The sequence below is a fragment of the Anas platyrhynchos genome, chromosome 5 (assembly GCF_047663525.1).
Source record: "Anas platyrhynchos isolate ZD024472 breed Pekin duck chromosome 5, IASCAAS_PekinDuck_T2T, whole genome shotgun sequence".
NCBI classification, from domain to species: domain Eukaryota; kingdom Metazoa; phylum Chordata; class Aves; order Anseriformes; family Anatidae; genus Anas; species Anas platyrhynchos.
In genome coordinates this window covers 58,925,810-58,952,622 of record NC_092591.1, presented here as the reverse complement: position 1 = coordinate 58,952,622, position 26,813 = coordinate 58,925,810, and the positions used below count along the sequence as shown (strand labels likewise).

Sequence of the window (26,813 nt, the reverse complement as noted above, 5' to 3'; positions counted from 1 at the left end):
ACAGTACTCTGTTTCTCTCCCCTCCCTTCCAGAAATGCTCTTCGTGCCAGATGGAAGACATAGCTCTTAAACAGCTTTTAAAATAGACTTTTCTCTGTATGTAACTTACATAAAAATACAAAATAAACAAAGCAAACCGAACGATATAAAGCATGCAATACTGATAGTAGTAGCTTGAATTTTAATATTTAGAAGTGGGAGGAGGCACTTAAGATCTCACAGCAAACAGTCTGTAAAAGGCCTATCACCACTTGTACTCCGTCTGTTTGGATAATCCTGGCAATTTAAGTTGCCCCTGGTACAAACAAGCTATTCCTCATTTGTATTTTTTTTTTTTTTTTTTTACCAACATCTTCTAGTCATGTAAACTAATGCAAACTGCCAACAGTAATAATTTAACAGATAAAAAAAAAAAAAAAAAACACTCAAGTTTAGAAGGCAGCATTCTGTGAAGCTTCTAGTGATAGTAATAAGGATGTTTTTTTTGTTGCTTGTTCTTTTGTTTTGTTTTCCCCTACCTTTCTCTAAAGTCAGGAGCAGTTTTAACAAAATACAGCAAAACCCTGCCTAGTATCCTACTTCCCGTAGAAGTTTTAAGGCTAACCTGTATTTTTCTCCAGTCGCAGGACAATAGGAGAGGAAAGTTCCCACTGCCCTACTTTCATTCTGGCAGTAGCGCTGGAAGATGAGACAATTAAAGGCACGACTTCCTCTCCCTTTCTTGCAGCCTGGGGCACGTTCATAGTTGGGATGAATTCTCTCTCTTAAGCAATTAAGCATCACGTTTGGCATATGCAAATGTGAGGATAGCATTACCTTTTAATGCAACCTTAATTCAAAAATGTTGCATGCTAAAAAGTGAGCTGCTGGAGAAACAAACCCAGCTCATATAGCAGATCATAATTCAATGTCATTCAATCAATCCTATAATATACCATGTAGGCTTATGAAAATGAAAACAGATTAAATTAACAGTGAAACACAAGATTCTTTTAAACCCCAAGCTGCTCAAGATAATAGTAGCTAGCTAAAAATGCAAATATTCTCATCCTTAATAAAAATAACTAAAAAAAAAAATAACTTTGGTCCACCAGCACAAACCTGAACTTCTAGTACTTCCATCAGCACATGGACAAACAATACTCTTAAGTGCATTAAAAGAACCACTGAAATCAGATAGAATATGATTATTTTTCAGTTTTGTATATTCAGAAAATAACTTTTTTAATTATTAACCAACAGCTATTCTTCCGTTTATGTGTATTAATTTGTATAGTCTCCACATATTCTCTATTTTAAAACTGAATACATTAGATTTTAACACTAAGATGAATGAAGAAACAAAATATAACGTAGTATAGTTTTATTATTATTATTTACCATTAGCATTTGTACTTTAAAGCACTAAATAAATGATTTTTTGGAGCAGAGAGGTATATTCACCTCTAATAATATGTTTTTTTCCTGGAGTTTAAAACTCAGGTTTAAAACCACCTGATCCAGGATCATGAATTCTCAAAGGAGGAAGAGTCAGGAGAAGAGAAAGGACCAGAAAATGTACAGAAGACATATTGTGGGAAGGCTCAGTCAGTGATAATACTGAACAAAGCCTAGAGTAAAAACTTTAATTCAGAAATCCCTATATATACACCAAATAGCTTACAAAATTTAGGGAGTCATTTAGCCCGGTAAAAAATGTATTTACATGAATGACTCTTAATCACATGAGTAATCGCTGCATAAGAGTTCTCAGTGTAATCTGCTGGGGACAAGAAGTTGCAGAATCAGAACTTTAAGCAGTTAATGTACGTGGTGCCAGGCTTGTGAAAGCTACCACGATAAAGGCACTAAAACCACCCCAATTGTGGTTGCTAACGATTTAAGCCAGACACCCAAACCATCTCAAAATCATACATAATGGGTTAGTTCAAATTCCAGGCTTTGTGTTTTTGAAGTTTACTTCTTTGTTCTCTTTTCTAAAAATGTTACTCAAATAGAAATGAAACTGAACTTACCAAGTATTTTTCAAGAAGAGCAAGATTTAGAAAAAATACCAACTGCTGTGAAACTTAGAAGAGAAACTCATGACCTCCTTGCTGCCTGTTATCAAAAGCCATTGCAGCCTCCCTTTTCCAGAAGTCATGGAAGCCTGGCGTGGGGAACAGTCATCTAGGCCCTCCTGCCCATCTGCTTTCTGCCAACGCTTGTCTTCAGGTGAATATAGCAGGAGAAATTAATACTCTTTCCTGCTTGCTGTGTGTGAAGGGTACACAAAACTCACATTAGCTCTTCTATCACCTCGTGCATTTGCACAGTCCGGTCTCTCATCAAAAGCAGCATTCCAACTCCATTTTTCTCTCTCTATTAAGCCATTTTTGCTTTATTTTGCTGTAGATCAGTCTCCAGAAGAGCACTGATACAAGACAGAAGACAACATTACTTGCTAGAGGCAGACGTGATCCCAACAGACACAGTATAAATTTTCCTCCAAGTTCCACCCCTGTACTGTACAGTACTACCGACTTGTCATGTTTCTGCTATTCTGGTCCTGGGAAAACTCACAGGGAAGCTGCCAAACTACCATGATAGAGTGATGTGGACAAATGTCCCAACTAGTTTCCATGCGTGCTGCTTTGCTATATTGCAAAACATATAAATCCTTTTACTGTACCAGGATTATTTATGAAAGCCATTGACTTGTCATCTAATCCAGAATTGTTTACCAAAAGTAAAGCACTTTGCCCTTCATCGTTCCATGGACAAGCAACAATTGGTCTGTGTTCAGACCTGGAAGAAATCACAGCCTGAGAAGGGTCAGAGGAATTTAAGATTGCACTGGTGGGAATGCCCTGCCCACTGTTGTACCGCGTCTGCCTTGAGACCATCTGTCAGCATCTTGGGCTGTCAAAATTTCTATGGGAGCAGACTTCTCTAGAGATTCCCCGTCTCATATTTTGCCACAAACTAAAGGGTGGCTCTAAATTGGGAAATAATACTCTTTGCCTTTGTATAGCAACTTTTTTCTAAGCCTGCAAACAATTTTGCAAATACACACCCGCGTACTTTAGTAGACAGCATTTGTCAGAGGAACACAGGGTAGAGAAATTCAGCCCTGTCCTACTTGTGTCAATGTGAACTTGATCACTAGTCCTTTGAACCCAATGGTGAAGTCCCAAGTGTCCGCTACAGCCCTGTAAAAAGACTACTTACAAGTAAATTATTAGCCTTAGTTTAGGGAAACTGCAAATAAGATTAGTGAATCGGTGCCTGTTCTTTTCGGTTTCTCATCCTACCCTCAGTCACTTCAGCACAACTGCCTTCCTGTAGTGAAACACACGATAGGACTGATGTTTGCCATATGCAGCTTCTTGTTTTACCCCCTCCAGAGGAGGGGAAGGTAATGCTAATACCTTTTGTGCTTGGGAGAGACAGCAGTTTTCTGGTAGGTCTTCATTACTGTGAGACTTAATTCCAGCGGCAAGCAGCAGCCCCCTTGTTGCCAAGTGACTATAAGTGACATGCAGGAAGGGACAGGCAGAGCATTAGCAGTGGTCTGTATCCAGCATGCATTACTGCAGCAGAAGATATCACACCAAAGATCAACCTAAGCTCTACAACTTTGTGCATTACCACTGAAAGTCTGTTAAGAGCCATGAGACAGAACACCCAGGATATATATTTGCTCGCTACGCTTCCTTAGGGAAAGAAGCATCATTGATTGCACGAGCTAACCCTCCCCACAAAAACCCTTCCAGTTCCCTCACCATGAGGCAGCTTACCAGGTACACACACGATCGCTGAATCCTTCCTGAAACCCATCACATAATGGCCATGTGGTGCTCCTGAGTGCTCTGCTGTCAGCCCAGCCTCCACGCAGCAAGCAGCAAAGCCCTGCAAAAGGCCTAGCACAGACAGAAGGTCTGAAAGAAGGAAGGCTTGGTCACTTGCAAAGCAAGGCAGAGAAATCTTCAAATTCTTACGGTGTAATTGCACAGATCTAGCACTTACAATTATTATACCCCTCCCGCCCAAAATTTTCCACTGAAGCTCTCTCATCTTTCCTCTTCAGCATTTGTATCCAATTCTATTTCTAGTTTTGTGTGTATGGTTTTAATCATCATCTACTTTTGGGCATTAAACGATTCTGAATCATCCCACCTTCTGGGAGATTAGTAAATCCTTCGATTACCAACAGAAATGCTGCTGAATGCCCATTAACCATGTTAATTTTTCAATTAAAAACATGCTGGAGTCATCAGCAGGATATTTCCATTTTATGGTTGAACAGAAGCAAAAAGTCTTTCCAAATCACTCTAAAGCAATTAGTTTAAAATTTGTTTTTTGGAGCTAATCTTTCTCCTGTATCCACATCCTGGGTCCAGTAAGACCTGTGCATGGAAGTCACTGGATGTAACAGCCTCTGAGGAGATCGCTCAGTAGATATGCTTTCCTTGGGCACCCAGCTAAAACCATGCCCTCTCATGTACCCCCTCCTCCTTTTTTTCTCCTTTCTACGTGTGTTTGGAGCAGAATACATTTTGTTTCTATCTACCCTTTTTAGACACAGGGATGCTGCCACGTGTTATTATACTAACACTTCTTGTTCCCCTATTTTAAACAAACAGTTATGATCAGGAAGAAAATTTTTCATTTAATCAAGCTGAGAACCACCAGGAATCCAGAGTCTTTAGAACAATTTCTCATCTTTCTAGCGCTTCTGTGCTTCAGCCTTTATTTTCCTTCCATTTTTTAATCTTCCCTTTGCAAGCAGAGTGCCTATATGTTTGCTTGCCATCTGACTACAGCCTCCAACAAGCTGGCTGACTAAGCTACTGGGTGAACTGGGCAGCAGGTGGGAGACTACTCTGGGAAGGAGCCCTTTCCCAGCAGGTAGCAGAACCAGCCAATACACCCATTGAAATACGCTTCCGCCCAGGTCTTTCAAGCTGGTCTTAGACTCATATATGCCCTAATTACTGCATCACCACGGCCAATTAAGCTACTCCAAAATACCTCCAAACCCTACTGACAAAAACCTGAGTGCATTTCAAAGGAACCTTTAATTTCTGGGAACCATCTGTGGCAACTGCGGAACCTCACGTGGAAAGTGTTGGGCAACGTGCAGTGGTTTGCCAAGCAAATAGCTTTGAAATGAGGTCCCTCAACACGCACCACTACGTGGAGAGGTCACATCACCTGTCCGAGGCTGACATTCGCCAAACGTTTAGCCACTCTAAGTAAAGGTGCGATAGAACACGGGATCTGAGCAGAAAATACATCTGGAGGCACAGCCTGTGCAGTCAACGATTTGCAAAGCTTCCCCACCTTTCGTACCTTCAGAAGGATTGTCAGGAGGACTTGCAAATGGAAGCCACCGTAGAACATCGTCTACACGTGCCCCACTTTAAGGAAGGAAAAAAAACCTGTCTAATCCTATCCAAGGTAACAGATGGTGCATGCAGGAAGCCTGTCAGTTTGGCATAATTCCAGTTACACTCTGTCCATCTCACCAGCAAGAGCAACATGGCTGTTCCAGTACCAAATGGACTCTGGAGGGCACAGCAGATAAATTGCAGTCAGCTGTGCATGATGCAAACAAAACGGGTATTGTTAAAGGGGCCTGTCATACATAGCTGCATGCATATTTTTATACATAGAGATAAATGCACGCAGGCTTTAAAACACAGAACAAGGGTGAATATATAAGCTTCAGACTTTCTATTTTCATGTGCATTAACATCTGCTGTACAGACACAAAAAGATGTGAAGGTTGGGCAAACAACTATATGCTCCTCATGACTTAATATGAAGGCACTGTGTCTGCTGCCCGGCTCTGGAGACTGCTCTTTCATCGGGGCTGTGTGAAAAGGTTTCTGCTTCCCAGCTATTTCTAGCCAAAAGTACAAGCTGTTACTTCAGCAGACTACTTCAACTGTCACAACCACATTTGTTTGGAACAACACAGTCATACCTTTCACTGGGTCACTCGGTGCTAGAGACGACAAAACACGGCTCCGTGGAGAAATCTCTCCATGCAAGATGGAGAAATCACTGCTCCCAGTCCAATGTGGCAGTGCCTCTGCTCAACTTTCAGCACCAGGGTCCACAGGTGAGAAGGCAACCATTTGCTAAAGCCATCCAGCCAGCAGCTGCTTGCTGGCTCAGGCCAGCTGATGAGCAGCACTTCCATCCTCTCCTCCACCCAAAGCAGATAGGCAGGGCACAAAAGTAAAGCGAAATGCAAATATTTATCTATATTTTATATACATATAAAAGTAAAGCATTCTTTTACACACTATTTCTATCTCCATTTTCTCTTCTCAGACATTTAGGGCCTTTAACTACAAGGAAATAAATCAAGAAGAGCAACTCTCAACCCAGCACCACCGTGCATGTTGATGCACGACGCACCTGGTGACTGGCTTCTATGGGAGACACAGAGCAGTCCGTGTGCTGTTTCAGTAGCGACTCCTACACTAGGATAACCTGAGGTAATTAGGGCACAAATTAGTGAGTACCATGGCACGTAGTCTGTAGTTCTAAAGCTACTTTAGTAGTGTCTGGGATGTGGCTCTTGTTCCCCTGACCTTTACAAGAAGGCAGGGCAGGCTGTCACCCAGGACATGTGCCATGCTGCCTCGCACAGCGCTGGGGTTTGCATGTTAGACCACAGAAATGACCCGAGTTTGGGTTGATTTGTCATCTCCATTTCACTTTTTACCCTGTCTGAACTCAAATTTTTAAACCAAGTGTTGCGTAAGAAAGATCCACATAAAACAAAAACAAAGGCCAAAAAAAATCTCATGAGCCATTAGGAAGAATAGGGAAAATCTTGCAAGGAAAATAAATATCCCGGCTCAGTATCTACTAGACTAGTAATGTTTTGCAGCTTTCATCTCTTCTGGATTTGACAGCTGAACTGCTAAAGGAACGAGCTGAGAGTAAAGAAGTGGTGAGCCGCAAGCATACCACCAAGCACATAGACAGCAACGGAACAGGCAGGGCAGATGCTTTATGAATACCAGAAATGGATGTGCCAGGAGTCTCAAAAGCTGGGAGGGAAAGTTCAAAAAGTAAGTGAAGATACAGGCTAATGTACCTTCTGGTGCTTTTGCCTTTCTGCTCTTTTTAAGTGGAACCTTTTTTAGAAAAGCTGTTTATTTCTCCCCCAAGTCAAACTGCCTAGACACGCCACACCAGTCTGGACTGACTGCTTTTATTCTTTTTTTTTTTTTTTTTTTTTTCTGGTCTGGAAACAGTCCGAGGATGTAGGCCAGACATCCATTGCAATAATCATTTTATGATTTTTATTTTTTTTCCCAAAAGAATGTTAGATAGCCAGTTCCCAAAAAGATTTGAAGGGCCAATGGTTGTCAAAAATACAAAGTCCTCTGGAACAACTGCAGCACCTCTTCACATTTTTATACTAAGTCTTTGGGACAAGAAGATGTTATTCTTGCAGATCTTATGGACTGCTGTGTTTTTCTCTGATCTGATAGACCTGACGTGCAGGAAAGCGTTGCACTCAAAGCAAGACGGCTCCTTTGAACCTACAATAACACCCTTTTGCAGCCAAAGTGCCACAAATTACAAGCAACTCCTTAGAGCAGTCCACCAGTAAGATCTTTGTGAGCTTTACAGCTGACTTCTCTGTGATCAGAATTTAAGCCAAAGATAAGAACAAGCATAGCAGGTCTGGACTTACTCCTCCTTTATTAACGGCTATCCAAGCACGGCTATTTTTATCGTATTTTTCAAATTACACTCCAGTTTTAAGAAGCATTCAGCACTCTTTAATTACAGATGGATTTGACTAAGTTTCAGGCATGGTCCAAAAGCATCTACATTTTGAAGGAGGAAGAACAAGCAGTTTCTTCCTTACAAGAAGACAGGCTTTGATGTGCAGAAGATCACAGAGTTGTATCTTACAATTTATTTACAAAATTGGCTAAAGAGAGAAAGTAAGGAAAAGCTACTACTCCTTCCTACCCTACTAACTGTGCAAACTGATGATCCTCCCTCAAGCACTTGCTACCTGCCCTAGCCTATGGCAGGTTTTATTCTTATGTGTTTTGACACTGCGCTATAAACATTATTCCAGATATTTTCTGTATGTTTGTGCTGCCCCAGAGAACTACACACAAGGCCAACTAGTTAGAATTCCTTTTCACCCCCAGTAAGAAATCTGGGCACCTCCTACAAAGGCTACCCTACAGTTATTTACAGGTACTGACCACAGAAAGGTAGCACAAACCTTTCTCTGAATTTTATCATTCTACAAGTACCTGAAATATTTCCTCATCTTTCTGTTTTCATAATGTAATTGGAAAATGTATTTACTCTCAAACTTTTGGCAACAAAATAATTACTTTAATGGAGCCCTACATATTCAGATAATCATTTCTGAATTCAGGATAAGTATTACTCCTAAAATAAAAAACAGTTTCTCTCAAACGTTTGTTTCCTTCCTTATTCTGACATTATTGTAATTTCTTAGTCATTTGTTGTTCACCGTCACTCAGATGTTTTACTGAAATAGATGGCAATGCTACCAGAAAGCTTTATCAAATACCTCTGAGGAAGCATGCTATCACCTTAGATGTATGCAACTTATGTCCCACGTTTGGGAACAGTTCCGTTTCTTTTCTAGAACCCTATGTCCAGCAACCAAGCTGAAACCAACTGCTGAAAGAAGAATGCATAAGCAAATGCTCTGAGCATACAGAAACAAGATCGCCAGCCCAAATAGCTCCCCAGGCCTGCTTGAAATAAGAAGTACTTTGGATATTATTAAATATTTTAAACAGATAAAAGATCTGTTTAAAAAGATCACTAAACTTGCCTTTTCACCCACTGACCTCATAACTGGGTTTTATAAATGCTTCTTTTTTTTTAAATGTTGTTACTGTGATGTACTATATGGACTCCTTTTAAATACAACTTAGATCAAAAATAAATAAATAAACAAATAAATGAAGTACATTCAACTAATAGGAGAGGGATAAAACCAGTTCTATCAACTCTTAACCCACAGTTTTCTTCTGCAGACTTTAAAGAGGTAAATATGTTTTCAAAATTTATCAGATCGTAAGGGTCATTTCTGACTATACCAACTATATTTAAAACAGTGACATTTTTCCTCATTACCTCTTGGTATTAACTTACATTTCTCACAGAGCTCCCACTTTTCTGGTGTATGCAGCAGTGTTCTCCCTTGCAGGCTTGAATATGTTTGGAAAAGAAAAGATACACAATGATTTGGTAAATAGCTTTGGCGTAGTTCTTAAACACTGGTAACGAGTACGAACAGCTAGCTTCTGGAAGAGATCAATAATTTATAAGCCTATGAATTCACAAAGTAAACCTGAAAAGGAGGATAGCAAAAAGAAGGAAGAGGAGTCATTATGAAAAACAGCAAGTAACAGTAATTAAAGGGTATTATAAGAATGAGTCATGCAGGAAAGAAAGAAACAGAAAGCCAAGTCGAGGATAAAGATATAGCTGGAAAAAAAAAAAACAGCACACTGAGCTAGACAACATACGCAATGCATTAAAGCTTTCAACTCCTCTAACACAACCAGCCAAACCTGCTGTCTTTCAGCTTTTCTCAGTATGATGACATCCTTTGATGAGCAAATGACTTCCTAGACACTATGAAGTGTGCCGTCCTTCAGCCTATCACATGGGCACGGTCACCAGCATATCATACTCCCCAAACATTTCTCTTCATGATGTGAGCCACAAAGTGAGCTGTCCCGAGCCTTTCAGCAGGACTAATACATCCTGCCATTGCCGATGCTTCAGCTAGGAGCTAGCAACAGCTCCAGAAGCTGTCTTAGAGCTGAAGGACACAAAGATTAGCAGCAATCTGGGGGACTTTGTGCTGCAGACCCATGGACCAAAACTGGGTCTGTTCTGCTAGACCAGTGGCTCCTACACAGGCCACTTAACACTTAGCGACATGAGCACATATTGCAGAAAGTACATTTTGAGGAAAATATGTTCAACCCACAGGGAGTTGAGAGCTTTTTATATGCGTGCAGCTTTGTGAGAGGGTCCCCTGGTACTTTTAGCATCCCAACAATAGACCAGAAACTGCTTTCTATCATCCTGTAACAATGATTCCTAAACGGCTGCAGATCTGCTGGCAATGTTTGGAACTGGGAAAGCCACAGTTGTTGCAATGAGCACTTGGGTTTTCAAGGTAGTTAGCACTGACAATATTCCTAACACTATCATGGTTGGGTGGATTGTATCCCAGCAGCTTGGGAATGCACACACCCTTCCACGCTCTTAATTTCTAACAAAACACAGAACTGAAAAGGAAAGTCGTGGTATTCATTCACTTCAGGTCTAGCTTGGATGGAGATTTCCTGCAGTGGATGGATGTACGCTGCTGATACACAGCACCTATTGTTCTGTTGCTCAAGGAACAAAACCAGGACAAACGACTGCAAGAAGGGCAGCAACGGAAAGACTGAACAATGAGAAATAAAGGCAGATCACTCCCGGTTAGGGAGCAAACAAATAATAACCCATGACACACTTGACGTTGTATCAAATCATTGCAGGATCATTGCATTTGGGGGAACAGCACGGGATAAAAACTGCTTCCAGTAGTTCATCACTGAGGGTTGGAAGTGCCTCATTGTACTGCAATAGCAACTCTCCAGAAGTATTTGATAATATATATCTTAATCAGGGAGGAAATCCTCCCCCAGGAATTGTCCCCAGACAGTCTCTGGAAAATTACTGCTTGGAACAAGAGCTAATATGTAAATATGACTTCTGTAGGACATTCCCTTTTCCACCTCATTGCCCTCAGTACACTAATGAAATAAAATGATGTTTCCAGAGTACACACATACCTACTCATTATCTAAAAACTGTCAAAATAACACGAGGACAAAAAATAAAAAATGTGTAAGTGTAACACGAATGAACTGTAACGTCAGATTCGTTCTAACAGAATCGATATGTAATCAAAGCTGCTTAGAAGAGGCAATGCTTCTCAGATTGCTGATCGTAAGGATATTTTTCCTATCCTTATGTTGAGACATTTCCTTTAAGTAAGATCCCAAAGCTCAGTGTTATGCTATTTTAGCAAGAAGAAATACAAATTCTACTTTAGCATGTGGTGGCTGAGCAGAAGTGTCGTGACAGGTTCAAAAGCAGTAGCTTCACTGCTAACTACAAGTCTGGCTAATTAAGAAAATTTAAAAGCACCTCCTTTCCTTTGTGTACCTTTTAATTCACTGAAAAATAGCGCACATCTAACACTTGAAATCACCTTATTTATTAGAGAACACAGCTTTGCTAACACAAAGCCCGGCTTCTTATGAAAGGCAAACCCTGGCACTGCCAGCTTACACGAAGCGCAGATTTAACTGTCTGCCTGTGTGATCTAATCACCATGGTACCCAAACGCTTTACAGCTAAATACAAAAACACAAACCTTAACTCAAAGGGCATGCGATCTGCCAAAGTAAATTTACACAGGGATGAACTCAAAGAAAGCTGTTACCCAAAGTGCAGCACGCAGGTCTAAATCTGGCCTAGGTAACATCGCCAGTATGAGGCGATGCACACAGGAGTCAGAAACGTTGGTTATTTCTTCAGAATAACCCTTGATAGCTATGAACTTTGACAGCAGCTGCATTAGAGATGGAAGCACAGCTTAAGCTAGGACACAGTACAGGCACAGTGGGTTTTGCAGGTGGACTGAAGCAGGGAATATTTTGTGGATCAAGTTGTCCAGCCTACACCACAAACGTAGAAGAGGGGCAGACTGCTATGCTAGCCCCAGGAAGGGACTGGTATGTAAGGTTTGTGAACCAAGCCTGCCTAAAATAAAGAGATTAAAACAACCCAGAACTTTGGTTTCCTTTACATTGCATCTATGTTTCTGAGCATTTGTGATGCAGTCGGATCACAAAATCGAGTTTTGTTTCATAATCAAGGAAACAAACCAAGAAGAAAGATCGATTGAGTCTTATTTTGTAAAGCCCTGCTTCCTGGAGCTGGGCTTTCAAGTAACACACCAAATACTGCAGTCCCATAGCAACCTCCCCGCCCCCAGCACAGGTGGACCGCCTGCCCAGTTCCACCTTTCCTGTTTCTCTAGGCTGCAGAAACACAGCACTTGAATAGGTAGGATTTATGTCAGCAGGGCGAGCTTCTGAGCTGGTGGACAGCTTGTATTTAAGAAAACAAGAGTTCTGCCCAAAACAGCCTGAGGTGGAAACCTGTGATGTTCTGTGTTCACGTATCCCAATGTATTAGGAAAATGAATAGCATGTAATGTCTTACGAACTTACTTTTACACACCTTATTTACTTACTTTTACTCACCTTCCGAAGAGGGGATTATTAAGCTCAGTAGAAAGCACCTAAGTACAAGCAACGCTATGCTTAAACAATTTTTGTGATTAACGAGTAGCATTTTTGAAGCATTCCGGTATTATTTCTACTAAGCACAATTAACACTAAATTTTGTACCGCCACTCATATGTCAGAAATTACTGCTTTTAGAAGGCTCTCGGCGTGCTGTTACACCCAGAGCACGGATACACCAGGAAGAGGAGGCTGCAGAAGCGAGCAGTGCCAACCACAAACAAGCCTGCTCTTCCCCACCTCGCTTTGTTCTCCTCCTGGCCTGTTGGATGACAAGCTGTGCTGAACCCTGGGAAGTTCCCTCTCCTTTCCACTCATCCTTTGAAGCCCGGGTTTTCCTTCCACACGCTTCTGCTTTCTACCTGATGACCGCTGCGAGTACGACTACCCTTAAAAGCGGGATGCGCATCGCTTGCTAAACCCAAGCGGAGTTAAACGCTTCGCAGCGACTCCCAGCTGCTTGCTGTGACTCTCGGGGCGATCCAGAGGAAGCGGCTCCTGGGCTCAGCCAGGACCAAAGCCCCGCAGCCCCTCCGGGACAGGACCCGGAGCAGCCCCCGGGGCTGCCGAGCCCCCCGGCGCGGCTCTCGGCCGCCCTCTCCCGGGGCAGCCCCGGCTGCGGCCGGCCCGGAGCGCACCCCCGGGGGCTCAGGGTGCCGAGACCACAGACCCAGGAGGGCAGGCGGCAGCTGCTGGCAGCAGCTTTCAGCTCCTGGCAGCAGGTTTTCCCCTCGGATCCCCCGGGAGACGGGTGCCCGGTGCTGAGCGCTGTTGCCTTCTCCTCCCTGCCCCATCCCCGTCGCTGCTTCCTTCTCTCTTCACTACGAGCTCCAGCAGTACCAGCACAGACTTAAAAGAAAAAAAAAAAAAGATCAAAGCGTAATAGCTGGGGTTCTGCTTCCTTCCTCATCTTTGTAGCTGATGCCGCCAATTAGTGGGACACACCTCACTCCAGAACAGTGGATGTCAAGCAGGGAGCAGAACCAGTCTGGCAGAAACATGGATTTCATTCATAATTATGGCCTGTGGAAATATGTATTTAGACTACCTCCTTTAGCCCGCAGAATCCCCACAGTGCTGTCAAACACAAAAGCTGAAGGACAGATTATGGACTCTGCAAGGCACTTGCTTCCTGCAGAACTCAGCTGATGTAGCAGCAGGGCCCACCACTACCCCCCAGCAAGACAGGGCTCTCAGTTTGCAGCTCAACATGCTGTACCTATTCTGAAATCCATCCTAGAGGAGGCAGCTTACGATCAAGTATTAATACACAAAAATCAATGGGGCAGTTCAAACCTAAGAACTGCTGGCATTCTCTCTCTACAGTTGAGAAATCATACCTCTGAGCGAATCTTACCCTATCCTATCCTCAAAAGCTTCTGAACAATGTTTTCAGTGGTTACAGAGTGATGCTAAAATGGTTGCACAAAACCTAGGATTTCGTAACTAGTAATTCACAATCTGCTGTGGCAGCTAGAATGAATTGGAAGACATGTGTGGCAGCTAGTTGATATCCACCGACATCCATGATATCCATGAGCACCGTGAAAGCAGCCTCCTCCCGAACAGGCTCCACTTAATGGCAAGGTCTTGGCCTACCACCCTGTAAAGATCAACATCCATTTGTTTTAAGATCTGATTTTCTTGTGTTTTTCAAGTGACACAATTTTTATCTACTTTTTTCCCTACCAAAGCATTTAAGTACCATTGAACTGCTACATGTATAGCAGGTGTCTTCAATTCACGGTCAGTTTCCGATGGCTTTCACTTTGTGATACATAACTTCAGCCACAGCCACTTTCTGAGCAGTAAGATCCACAATAGTTCACTTGTTAAGGCACAGCCTGCCATTCGGTTTCATGTCAGTTACTAAGCCAAGCATGAATCACTACAGCATAATACATCAGCAACATCCTGTTACTTTCATATCAGCAGCGATTTCAGAATTGAAGGGCAGCTTTCCCAAGCAGACAGGCCTGTAATCATGTCTTCACTGCTCCAGTTACATCGGACCAGAAGCCTCGAGCTATTTCACTTGTGATGATGCAGCTTCAAAACAAATGTAAGGAACAGCCGCCTTCTAAAACAGCATTTGAGCTACACAGGAGTTAGCAACTAAGTGTTCGTTGTAAGCTTAGCCGCAGCATTCCCATTATTTGCTCTAAGATCATCAGTAAGAAAACTCCAAATCAGCCTATCAAACGGGTCAACTAACACAAAACACTATTGTACTCAAGCCAGCAGACTTATGCACGAGACCCAAATTAAAGTTACATTCAGAAAAAAAAATAGAATTAAGTTAACCATGTTCTATCTAAACTCGAAATTTAAGACTAGGAAACATTTTTAAGTTACTTTGAAATATAGCTTACAATTTACACACAGTTTATGTTTTTTTAAGTGATACTGCCTCTTGACTGAAGCATACCAGAACACAAACATCTTAATTATTACATAAATGTGAAAAGCTTCATATGTAACTTCAAATCAAGGCAGTCTGTCAGGGCTGAAGGGGTGAGGCATAACTTATCAACAAGAATTTAAACAATTTTCTTTGTGAGCTACTGCTCCTCGTAACTTCCTCCAGCTAATACATTACGGTGTTAAGAATGGGTATTACAGCTGCATTTCAGGCAAGCTACCACAGCAGCACTTGACAGAAAGGGGGCAGGCACTAGCTGTATTCACAGCAGCTGGGGTTTTGCCAAAGGCCTATTCTGTGTGTGGAATTACAGAAATGGAGAGCAACACCAGGTTGAGAGATAAAACATGTATTTGGGGGTAGGAGGGCAATGCTGTAAGAAGTACAGAGCAAAAGCCTAAGTAACATTAGGCATCATTCATCTCACTCCTTACTAACTTGCCCTACTGGATGAGCAAGATGCTGCTGGCGATATCAACATCCAAAGCTGCCTTCATCACTTTAAGAAGCTGAATAAGGTAATAGAGAAGCACCTAAAATTACAGTAGAAAATCTACATAGATAAAACAAAGGAGTACCAGAAATCCCAAAGATCTAGGCCAAAATTTCACTAAGGCCACTGAAACAGCTGACATGCTGTAGGCCTAGAGCAGCATAGGAATTGGGGGGTAGCAGTTTCACCAGCACTGCTTTAAGTCATGCCTTATACAGACAGGGTTCCTACATTGGAAATGGAAAAACACTTATTTTTTTTAATGAAATCACGTTCGTATCTCAAATATTTTCAAAATGGAAGCTGTTGTGATGTGGAAAAGTCCACAAAAAACAAGGTAGGCTGCTACCACAAAATCATCATTCTTCAAGAAATCGGTGACCAACACAGCCTATTTATCAAGAGATTGATAGGCATACATGGATTTCTCCTATGGAGAACAAGATAAAAAATCTTCAGTACTGATTAAAAAAATTACTCCACAGCCTGGTCAAATAAACACTAACTCTCTTTCCCCCACACACCACCTTTTTTCTTCTGGGTCAAGCTTAGGAGGTAAGTATTGTTTTCCTTACGTCCTTTTTCCACACAACTGTAGCTTAAACAGGTGACTTCGGGAAGACGAAGCAGGAGGGAGCCCAAAGAGTGCTAACATCGACTTATTTAAAGTATATCTTCATAAATATGACCATATTGTAGAAGTTTAAGCACACTTACACTGTTGTTGTGAAGGTAGCTAAGCCAGCGTTCACCTCAGTATCTGCTGCGCCTGAGTTTGTCTCCTACAGCTGCCCATTTGTCTGCAGCAGCCACTTCAGAGCCCCTCACAGACATTGCGTTGTAAATAAAATTTAGGAGCTTTAAAGGGATCTGCCTGCTGCATCCATCCTCAAGGTCCCTGGGGCTGCTGACCGCTCAGCCTGCCCTTCGCACTCGCCTCCTGCCTTAAGGAGAGCTCTGGCGAGGGGGAAGAGAGAAGCTTAGCTCCAACAGCAACTCTCCTGAAAGAAACACCCAAACGGCGAGCCCTGAGGGCTGTGCTAGGAGCTACCGAGCCCCCTGCTCGCTGCTCAGGGACTCGCTCGGGGGTCCCACAACGGGGCTCCCTCCACAGCAGGGGACACGGGACAGCACTACGCTCCCAAGGCACAGCCCTCATGGGCACGGGCATTAGCAGAGGAAGGTGAAACGAAATGAAATGAAATGAAATGAAATGAAAAAGAAGGGAAGGAAAGGGGCTGGGACTGTGCCCGCAAGCCCCCTCGTGCCCTGAGGCAGCCTGAGGCAGCCTCCCTCCGCCTCACGCCCCGCTCCCGGCGCGCCCCGCGCCGCCCCGCCCCGCCCCCCGCCCCCGCGCCGCCATTTTGTGGGGAGCGCGGCTGGGGTTGGGGCTGTTGGCACGGCTCAGGGTGGGGAGTTGCTCCCCCCACCCCCCTCCCCGCTTTGCGGGGCGCTTTTTAACGTTTTATTTTTTATTAAAGCCACCGTGGGGGCTCCGCGCCGCGGCCCTCTTTTAACCAGCCATGTCCGGAGACGGAGGCGCCGGCGAGCAGGTGAGCGGGAGGGGGGAGGCCGCGGGCCGCTCCCTCAGGGAGGCGGGGGGGGCGAGCGGAGCTCCTTTGGGGCTCCTTTAGGGCTCTTTTAGGGTTCTGGGGGTGGCAGCGTGGCCTTGCCCTTCTCTTCTCTTCTCCCTGCCCTTCGTTTCCCTTCCTCCTGCTCGGCCCGGCCCTGCCCGGGCCTCGGCCCCGCGCCCGTCCCCTCAGCGCCCCCCCCGTGTTGAGGAGCGGGCGGCACACCGCTCTTGGAGAAATAACTGCTGCTTCGATTGGTTTGGCTTATTTTGTTGTCGTTTGTGGGTTTTTTTAATATGTTAAAAACACATATTCGTCATATTTTCCCATTTTCTAGGCAGAGGCAGTCAGGCTTTTATACCAGGTTTTTTAATCCAGTGTTAACCTGAGGTATTTTCTATTGAGAGGCAGAATTTCTCTAAATAGCTCTTCTTAGAAGCTAGGGCTGCGTTTAAAATCTGCATTAGTAATAAAATCTGCGGGGTGGGGGTGAAAGTTCTTCATTGGGGGAGAGGTGGTTGATAGCCCTACAGCTGCCTCTGGAGCCTATACTTTAAATGGAGCCAATGCTTTAAATCAAGCCATTGACCTAGTACTTCCTTTTTCAGAAGCTTTTCTTTGTAGAATTAAGGCTTTTTCCAAACCTGGTTATGCTTCCATGTATCTGGGCCTGTGTCTTGAAAGGGTGACATATAAACTCTTTGTAGGGTCACTGATTTCTGGAGTAGGGAAGGCAAGAATGTAAAATATCCAGTTTCTTTCTCATTGGGAAAACATGCTGTGAATTACCAGCCTGTATGCTCAACACTAGTAAGGTTAGTAAATGTTTGTATGCTCAAGCGAGAGGTTCTTCAGAAAGGTTTACTTCAACAGAAAAAATAAGAACACATTACAGTAAAATATTGACAATCCCGCTGTGGAATATGCTTCACATTCAAGCTACCCACCACAGTATTTTTTTTTAAAGTTGCACTGACAGTTAATTGCATAATTAAACTCAATTGAAGTGGTGTCTTCATTTCTGTAACTTGAAATATGTTACTGGGTAACTTACGGAGCACATGATGCTGACTTAAGGCTTTATTTTCTTTTGCAAGGAAAGACTTGGTATACAAAAGGTTGAACTACTGTCTATATTCTAAAATAAAAGCTATTCTGGAAAGTATAATTAGCTTTCATGTTGTGGTGCCATATCACAGAGGGTTTTAGTATTAAAAAAATGCAAATTATTTGCAGCATATGTAAGTCATCTATTCTAATACATGGGTTGGATTTTTGAAGTCTGTATTAACTTCTAGCCTTCATCAGGTTTTGATTACTGTTGTCACATTGGGTACAATTCAAATATTAAAAAAAAAAAACAAAAAAACAACTTCTATAGGCTTTGTTACATCTTTTCTTTACACCATGCTCTTTATGAAGGCAGTATGCTGATTTCCCAGACCTCCAATTTTGTTAAGGTCAACTCCTTCCACCAGTTTTCTTCAGTTTCTGTACATTGCCCTCTTCAATATTATTTTGTCAAGCCCTGGCAGACTTCTGTTTTAATGTTAGGAACAAGAAGCAGGGCATAATTTAGTATTGGTGTGTTGAGCAGTACCACCATGAAGGCTCCCCACTCGGTTAGCACCAGCCCAGCTGCGTGGTGCGGCAGGAGCGCTGGAAGGGTTGGTGTGGGTCTCACAGTGGTCGTTGCACAGTTACCTGGTCACAGTGTGCCTGTCCAAGAAGGAACAGCAAAGCATTGTGAGCAGGGCAGTGGCACCTTGCTCTTTTCTGCCACGCTGCTGATGTATAGCATAGCCCAGTGCTGCTAGCCAAAGGTCTCTCTGACCTTACGTGCACAATGTGCTTACAGAGTTAATGGCTCCTTTCCGTGCAAAGCCGAAGCGAGACAGGTTGGATTGCATCTGGCTTTCTTCTTTCATGTTTCTTCTCTGCTTGCGTGACCAGGTGCTGAGGTTTTGTGTGCCATTATTATTGACAGTCACGTACTTCGGTTGGTAGCAGGGGTGAGCACAGCTAGTTGTGCACAAGATGTGCACGTTGGAGTGTGTGATGCAGATGCTGAAGACCAGAAGTTTTCACAAACCAGAAGTGTTAGCTCGGAGTGGAGAGCATGTTGAATGTTAGCAAGGGTGGGAGCGTAAAGGTTTGGTAAGGTTAAAGGCTCAGGTGGAGATTGGAAGGCTTTGTTAAACCACGTGCAGTCCAGCTGGAACGTGCCTTCTCAGCATTTTGGCTGAGCTTAGCTAAGCACTGTCAGGCTGCATGGCTGTGGGGTAGAGCAGGAGCCTGAGCTACCAGGTGGAGGCCAGCTCCTCCTTGTGCTGTTTCTGCTGAACAAAGTTGGGTAAAGAGGGGGATAGGATGGGATGTGGGAGTGTGGTGCAGGCACCATTATTGCATGGACCCTTTGGGGAGTCGGAGTAGTTTCAATTCTAGCGCCATTTGCTATGCTGGACCCAAACTAATTTGGGCCCTCCTAAACTCACGGCAAGGTCCACATGATGTTTAACCAGCCAGAATGTACAGGGTTGGTTTCTAGAATACCAAACGCTTTTATCTGTCTGTATTGTAGAAACCAACATTTCATAGACTGAAAGGCAGCATCTGTTGCTGTTTGCTAGAAAACTCCCTCATTTTCCCTGACAAGCTCTTCCCAATCTCTTGCATGTGTCGAGGTTAAAAAGAGGATGCACTTGCAGCTATTCTTTACATTTTTTCTGAACCTTTATGTAATGTATTTGGTTTCATTTTCTGTGGTCATTGTTCCATGTACTCTCAAAGAAGGCCTGAATGCATCCTGCTCTTTTTGCCTCTTTCTACCATGACAGAGCAACTTCTCATATTCATTTAATAAATACAAAGTTGCCAGATGTGAATTTTATCTGAAGACTTGAGGCAGTAGTTATTTTACCGTTGCAATAGCTTACTTCTCACCTTTTAAGTCTAGACACATGCATTTTCCACTTCCTGTACCATTTTCTGAGCCGTGTCTCATCCTGCGATGCAGGTTACCTCTTATAAATATAAATCTGCTCCAAGACTGTGCTATGGAAAAAAAGTCTGTGTGGTTTCTGTGATTATAGAAAAGACCTGAAAACAAGTATATTCTGTTGTGCCTTTTGTAGTATTTCCTGTCTCTCTCTACTCCATTCATACCTTGTATCTGGTTGGTACAGTGCATTGTACAAGTCTCTGAATTTGAGGTGTGGTAGTAAGTGTTAATGTAAGCAACTTCAGCTTAATATTTTAAAAACAGATGTTGGTGAGCACAGTGCTGAAAGCAAAGGCTTATTTTTGCAGGGTTGTGGGAGTTGAGCTTCACAGGAGGAATCATTTGAAACAGCAACAAAAAAAACTAGGAGCATAGTAGCATATATAGTACATAACTGGCTTTACTGTCGCTGTTTACAGTTACTGTAGGAACCGGTAGGACATAGAATGAAAACAAGGTTTGGTGGAGAAAGACTTGGTGTTGTGGATGTGTTTTTTTTGTTGTTTTGTTTTTTTTTGTTTTTTGCACAATTGTAACCAAACTATATTTAAGCTGTGTTTTCTGGGACAATAAGTTCCAGAAACACCAAGAAGCTAAAGTGGAAAATGTCTAAGTTGTAACATTTGGGAAGTAGTCTCTTGAGGAAAGAATGATAAACCTTATTAATCTAAAACTCTTGATTTGTACAGTGACAAAACATCCCAGATAACTGTTCATGGAAGTTTACCTTTAAAAGTATCCTTAGAAAAATTATTAGATTAATATGCTGGGTTACGTCTGTTAACAGTGACCCAATCTTAATGGGCAAAGATGCTTCCAAAATTGTGTTCACAGTTGAATTTCCTTAGTGGCCAAATAGAAGGCAAGGTATTATAAATAGATTCAAGACTTGCCCATGGGAAATACTTTCCATTTTGGTATTGTTTGTTGAATTCAGGAAAGGCTTTGGTTTCCACGGTTAAACAAGGCAATCTGGGGTACGGTGTGGTCCTAGAATAACTGCAGCTGGGTGTTTGCTCTGAACTGAGTAGCTTTTCCTGTCAACAGTGAGTTAAGTTAGTAGGGGAAGTATGCTTGCTGGACACTGAGTATCTTGCTGTGTTTCCCCACTGAAACAATCGTTAGTACACAGAGTGCAGGAGGTCCAGCTCTGTGGTGTTTACTGTGCTGAAGTACCGGATGTGCAACGAGATAGGAACTAACAGCTTGCTATTTGCTCATATAGCCAGAACGAAGTGTGAAGAAAAAGCTTAGGCTGGGCAAATGTGTAATTTGACCGAACTGGGAAACTAACAATGTTTAAGGTGCATGTTTTTTCACTGCAAAAGATAATTTTGTGGAAGCAGGATGCTTTAAGCATTGGGATGCGTTATATGGTATGAGCAGCTGAAAGAGAAGAAGCGTTTGGTTGGGTATTTTCTGACAGTTGGGAATCACGAAGGTTCACTCTCAGAGGCCGGGGGAAACTCTTAGCTGATGCTTTTAGCAGGGAGGTATAAACCAAGAATTTTTCCTTGAAGGTGATTAAAAAGAACTTGCCGTAAAGACAAAGTCAATTCATGTGTTCTTGTTCCCTCTGACATATTTCATGAATTCAGATGTGGCTTTTGTACAATTGATTGATTTTGTTGGAAGAAACCTTTTATGCTCTTAGTATCTGTGAAACTAAGGATCCATTGCCATTTATCTGCGTACAAATAATGAAAGCTGTGAATCAGACTAGATATTACGAATACAAATACTGAAAGAGACAATTTTTAGTGCTAAAATGATGCAGTGACCTTGAGCGGGTTGTTTGTGGGATTGGAGCCCAATCACATGGGATGTATACTGAACACAGTTATCAAAAGAAAAGGACAAAAAGTACTTTCCCGGTTTGAATGCAACAATTCTTTGCAGCATTTTTATTCAGGCGTTGAAGAACAGATAAGTTAGTATCCAATTTGGTAGTTTGTATGGTAGTTTACGCCGATGTAAGTTGGGACTCAGGTTCTGTATTTTTTTTGAATTCCGTATTCTTCATCACATCTGATCCTGATAACAGGGAGCTGAGCCAATTAGAAAGCTGATTGCTTTCCTGATAGTTTTTCTATTTTTTTTCCTGCTGATTTAACTCCCTGAACTGGCGTGTTACAGAATGAGGCAAGCTCAGGCACGTGCCTTAACCAGAGGAAGGGTCTGAAAATGCTTATATAGGGGCAAGATTGTCAGTGGACAGCACCCTGTGGGTGAAGTATTGAAGGTGTAGCATACTGGCTCTTTGTGCAGGTGATACAAATAAAAAGTCACATGCTCCCAAGCTGTGATTAATAGCAGCTCTAAGCACAGAGTTAGTTAACATGCAGTTTTCAAGACTGTGATCTTTCTAGTTGTAGCTGGGCAAGGTTAAAAGTCGCAGCTCCCTGCTCCCCTTCACTGTGTGCTTACAGTAGAAGTTAGTCCTCAGAGATTTTCACGTGTCACTGAATGCAGGTGTGTGCTCACACCCAGCTCTGGCAAAGTGGTCCACACTGGAAAGCCTAAGCATTGATTTCTCTGGCATGTTGGGAATGATTAGGCATGAAGGTGAAAGGTAATGAGATCTTGTTTAGTTGAGTTATAACCTGAACACTGGTTTGCCTGCAGTGTAGTTTGCTTTACATGTGGATGGCTCTTACAGGATATATATATTTTTTTTTAACCCAGGGAAAAGGAGAGGGAATGCTCACTGGCCTGAAGAGTTCGGGCATTTTCTTGCTGGTGATGTTAGATATAAGCAATACCAAACAGTCCATCTTAAAGCCATATCTCATTTATCAGTTCTGCAGAGCTCCTGTGTTTTTCTTCTGTTTGCATGGATAAATTTTTCTGCTGATGCTAAATGAATACTTGCTAATTTAAGAAATTAGTCCTCCAACTTCTTTCAAATAAAAGAATCAATGTTTTCTTACACTTCCTACATGGATTAGGAGTCCTATATCACACATACAACATTATTGTAGGATTACTGGGATTATGCATCGTGTCAGCAGTTATTTTTGCAGTATCTTAATTTATTGCAGCCATTTGGAGGTTATTGCCCTATATCTGCACGGGTGAAATTGCCTTCCTGGAAGCCCTTAACGGTTTTGCAGCAGTGTCAGCTGAGTTCAGTGTGTCACATGGAAAGGTTGGAGGTAATGCAGCTGAGCTACTGCTGAAAGAGTTGGGATGCACTACAATGCTCCATTCCACATTTTCCTGTTTGGAAGTGCCTAGTTGCTGTAGAGCACCCTGTGCTTGAAGAAATGTTTCAATTGTTGTGTAGTGTAGAGCAATAAATTGTAGCCAGTGTTAATAGTACTCCTAAAAACTAGGCGTTTCTGTCTAATTGAATAATGAATAATCTATGCGTGCTTGAATATTTGAGAAGAATAGATTTCATTGAGCCAGAATACAATGAGGAGCAATGCTTACCACTGCTGTGGGGCAAATTTGAATTTAGTGTTCTACTGATTTTTTTTTTTGAATTTACTGAACCCTACAGTTTTGGGTCATCTGTAGAGATAACATAAATTGTCTTTTAAGTTTGGAAAATTCAGATTCAGTGCTGTCTTACATAAGTTGAAGTATGCTCATGCATGCATGTCATTTTGGAAAAAAATAATGTCACTAGTTCATTTCATGCTGTTTCACATCCTAGAGCTGTATTACTTCAACTACTGTATGTAGTATTGTCCAGTCAGCATTTCAATGGACTTAGAGATATAAAGATGTTCATATGAAGACTTATAAATTTACTACTTTTGAACTGTCAAGTTTGAGCTAAATTTTTAAATATAATTTATTATGAAATTAATTTTACAAATTAATTTGCTGTGGGATGTGATACTTGCCTTCAAAGTTACACTGCTTTGCACCAAGCAATTACTCTAAGAATGACTCAGAGCTGAATTAAAAAGAATAGTGGTCTTCATACATAAACCCCTATAAAGCATGTTCTACTAATTTTTTCTTTCCCTTTCACACGACTGCTCTAACGCATCAGTGTAACGTTTCTCTAGCATTCTTGATCGTTTGTCCATTCTATAAGTAAAAAAAAAAAAAAATACTAATGTGAAGTCATAAGGCAAATAACTAAATAACTTTATTTAGATTCTGCCAGGAGGACTGACAGGAGAATTAGTAGTGCTGAGAAATGTTAAAAATACGGTAACTTTCTGAATGATTAAAGTTGAATTATCACGTAGAACACAAGTAACTTCAGTGTAGTAGTATATCTGCAAAGGTTAACAAAACTGAAGTGGGGTGGAGGGAGGAAGAGGACCTGCTGAAAATAAAGTTAATATTCCTAGGTAGGAATATCTTACTTGCAGGCTCACTGCGTTTGCTATCTTCAGCTTTGTCTTGTTTAAAAATCAGTGTGTTGCACAATACTTTGCTGGCAGCTTATCTTCTTATAACACTACTGCAATGGCTCTGTTTATTATTGCACTGAGGAATAAATGATTTTCCAGTAAAATCCATTAATAATACCTTGAGTTTTTACTCTTAGAATGTCTGGTCCTCAGAAGTGATGTGCAATAGCGATGCTTGTTCATTTCATGAGAAATCACAACTCTGTAGTTTTATACGTGTCTAGTTGCCTTCTCTTTTTTTGCGTGCGATGAAACCTTTGATAGAGGTGAGCATTAGTTCTCTCTGTCCTGCTTACTGTTTCTATAATCTTCAGAGCTATACGTTGGCCTAGATCCAACAATAAGAAGTAAAATGACTTCCTTGAAATAATCTTATAGCAGCTGACAGTTTTTTTTTAGTGTTTCGTACAGTAATAAGTCACTGTCCTCCTGTACGGTACAGAATGGTGTATTGTAACAGTAAATACGTAGGTAACTTGTAAAATCTCTCCATAAATATTTTATAGTAATATTATAAATTCTTATTATTACTGCATGAGAGCAAAGCATGCTTGATCATATGATTTGGACCTGCTAACAATTGCCTGTAAATGAGTCAAGTTCAGAATGTTCACAAAAAAGAGTACACAGGTCAGAAAAATATTTCACATTTAATTTAAAAAAAAGCTTTGTAGCATTTGGGGTTGTAATAAGCATGCGTTTAAAAGGCTTGAGTGGATGTGATCATTATGGATAGTAATTCTATTTTCATATACTTCATGCCAACAGTGTTAAATCTAGGGATTTTTTCTGGAAATCATAAAGATATTTCCACAAAAACATCTTCAAAAGAAAATTTCAACCTATACTGCAAGAGTAGCTTTGTTAACAAGGTAATGTTCAATGCAGTACAGATTTCAGTATCAAAAAAAGGCTTTAAACTCAAATCTAAATGTGTCAGTGTAAAGAAAACATCTTATGGTAGGTAGTGTCAAAGCTATGGGAGGGCAACTGAGAATTTGCTGATTGAAAGATCAGGAAATGAACAGAAAAGGAATTGTGCTTAGATAGCAGCAACATGTACATGCTAGAACTGTCATCTCCTAGTTTTGTTGTTAAATCTTGTGATATAAAATATTTACTGTCTTGCCTATGCAGAATGATTCAAGCAGTAAACTGGATTTGTTTGGCTGAGGGCTGTAATACAAAAATCAGTCTGAATTTATTTAAGCCATCTTAAAAGTTTCAGGTCAGTACAACTGTTTGAAATTCATAGTGTGCTAAGTTTTCTGGCAAACCTGAGTTTGTTCTAGTGTTCTAAAATAATGTAGATTGGTCTAGCTTTTTGCTGGCTCACCAAATGTGTAGAGCCTGTGGTAAGAATACATTATCTTACTGAAACAACTTACTTTTACAGATAAAATTACAATTATCTTCAGCATAAAAATCTGAAGTCTGTTGTCAGAGCGTTGTCATTAGCTTCACCTTATAGCTGGGATTGAATTTGTGAAAATCTACGTGTGATCTCTTATGTCTTCTCTCTAATTTTTCTAGGCTGCCGAATATGTCCCAGAAAAAGTGAAGAAAGCTGAAAAGAAATTAGAAGAGAATCCATATGACCTTGACGCTTGGAGCATTCTCATTCGAGAGGCACAGGTTTAGTGACATAGGATTACATTTCCTTATCTATGGTCCACTCACACTATTTGGTTCTGGAGTAAAATCAGCATATTCATTTACATAAATCATAATATTGTAAATGCTGTTTTGATTTTCAATTTTTAGAATCAACCTATAGACAAAGCACGGAAGACCTATGAACGCCTTGTTGCCCAGTTCCCCAGTTCTGGCAGATTCTGGAAACTGTACATTGAAGCAGAGGTTAATATTTTAACATTCTTTCTTATATAACATTTAATAGGAATTTAAGTTTACACTCTCATAAGCATAAATAGGCACGTTCAATCTACAGACAGGGGGGATTTAAAGTATACCTTGCGTTTATTTTTGTAAAATAGGTACAAAGGAGTAATTAAAATGAATTCTTAAAGTATTGGGTCTTTTATGAGATGATGATTGTTGCATTATGGAATTGCAACAACATTAAAACAGTTTCACTGGTATTGGAGTGCTTTAGCCTTTTCTTTACTTGTCGTGTCAATTTATTGCCTCCTGTGTCATTTATTTAGAGGACATTTTTTATTCGTACGTACAACGTTATTTGACTTTCTGTGGATGTTTGGATCTTTTAATATTTTTGCTTCCATAGGGAACTGAGTATTTCCGTGAGTAGTGTTTTCAGGGAGGGTGTGGGATGGGGATGGCAGCTGAGTTCTGGAACAACAATGCTGGGAAAATGTGTTAGCACTACTCATTAGCTGCTAGAAATCCAAACAAAATTGGGATTATTCATGTAACTATAAAACTACAGTGTTTTTGTACCCACTAAATGCACTGACCACTTAAACATACTTTAATGATGTGCTATGAAATATACTCTAGCATGGGTGTGTTTTTTAAACTTTCTTTAACTATTTTGTAACAATACACATACTTTTCATGGGCATCTTTTAGCTGCA

At 41.5% G+C, this 26,813-nt stretch overlaps 1 protein-coding gene and 1 long non-coding RNA gene across 2 annotated transcripts in view; one reads left to right on the top strand and one right to left on the bottom strand.

The window, feature by feature from the left end:
* Positions 1 to 1,515: 1,515 nt before the first annotated feature.
* LOC140002543 (uncharacterized) lies at positions 1,516 to 3,565 on the bottom strand. Its single transcript, XR_011809355.1, has 3 exons — positions 3,411 to 3,565; positions 3,211 to 3,321; positions 1,516 to 2,413 (listed from the first exon to the last, which is right to left on the bottom strand). It is a non-coding gene; the product is annotated as an uncharacterized lncRNA (long non-coding RNA).
* A 13,069-nt stretch (positions 3,566 to 16,634) lies between these two features.
* CSTF3 (cleavage stimulation factor subunit 3) overlaps positions 16,635 to 26,813 on the top strand; it is a 49,506-nt gene continuing 39,327 nt past the window's right edge. The window contains exons 1-4 of the mRNA XM_027459557.3: positions 16,635 to 16,716; positions 16,789 to 16,860; positions 25,789 to 25,890; positions 26,020 to 26,115. Of these exons, the coding sequence (XP_027315358.1) occupies positions 16,831 to 16,860; positions 25,789 to 25,890; positions 26,020 to 26,115 (228 nt within the window). The 5' untranslated portion in view covers positions 16,635 to 16,716; positions 16,789 to 16,830. The remainder of the gene's footprint in view (positions 16,717 to 16,788; positions 16,861 to 25,788; positions 25,891 to 26,019; positions 26,116 to 26,813) is intronic.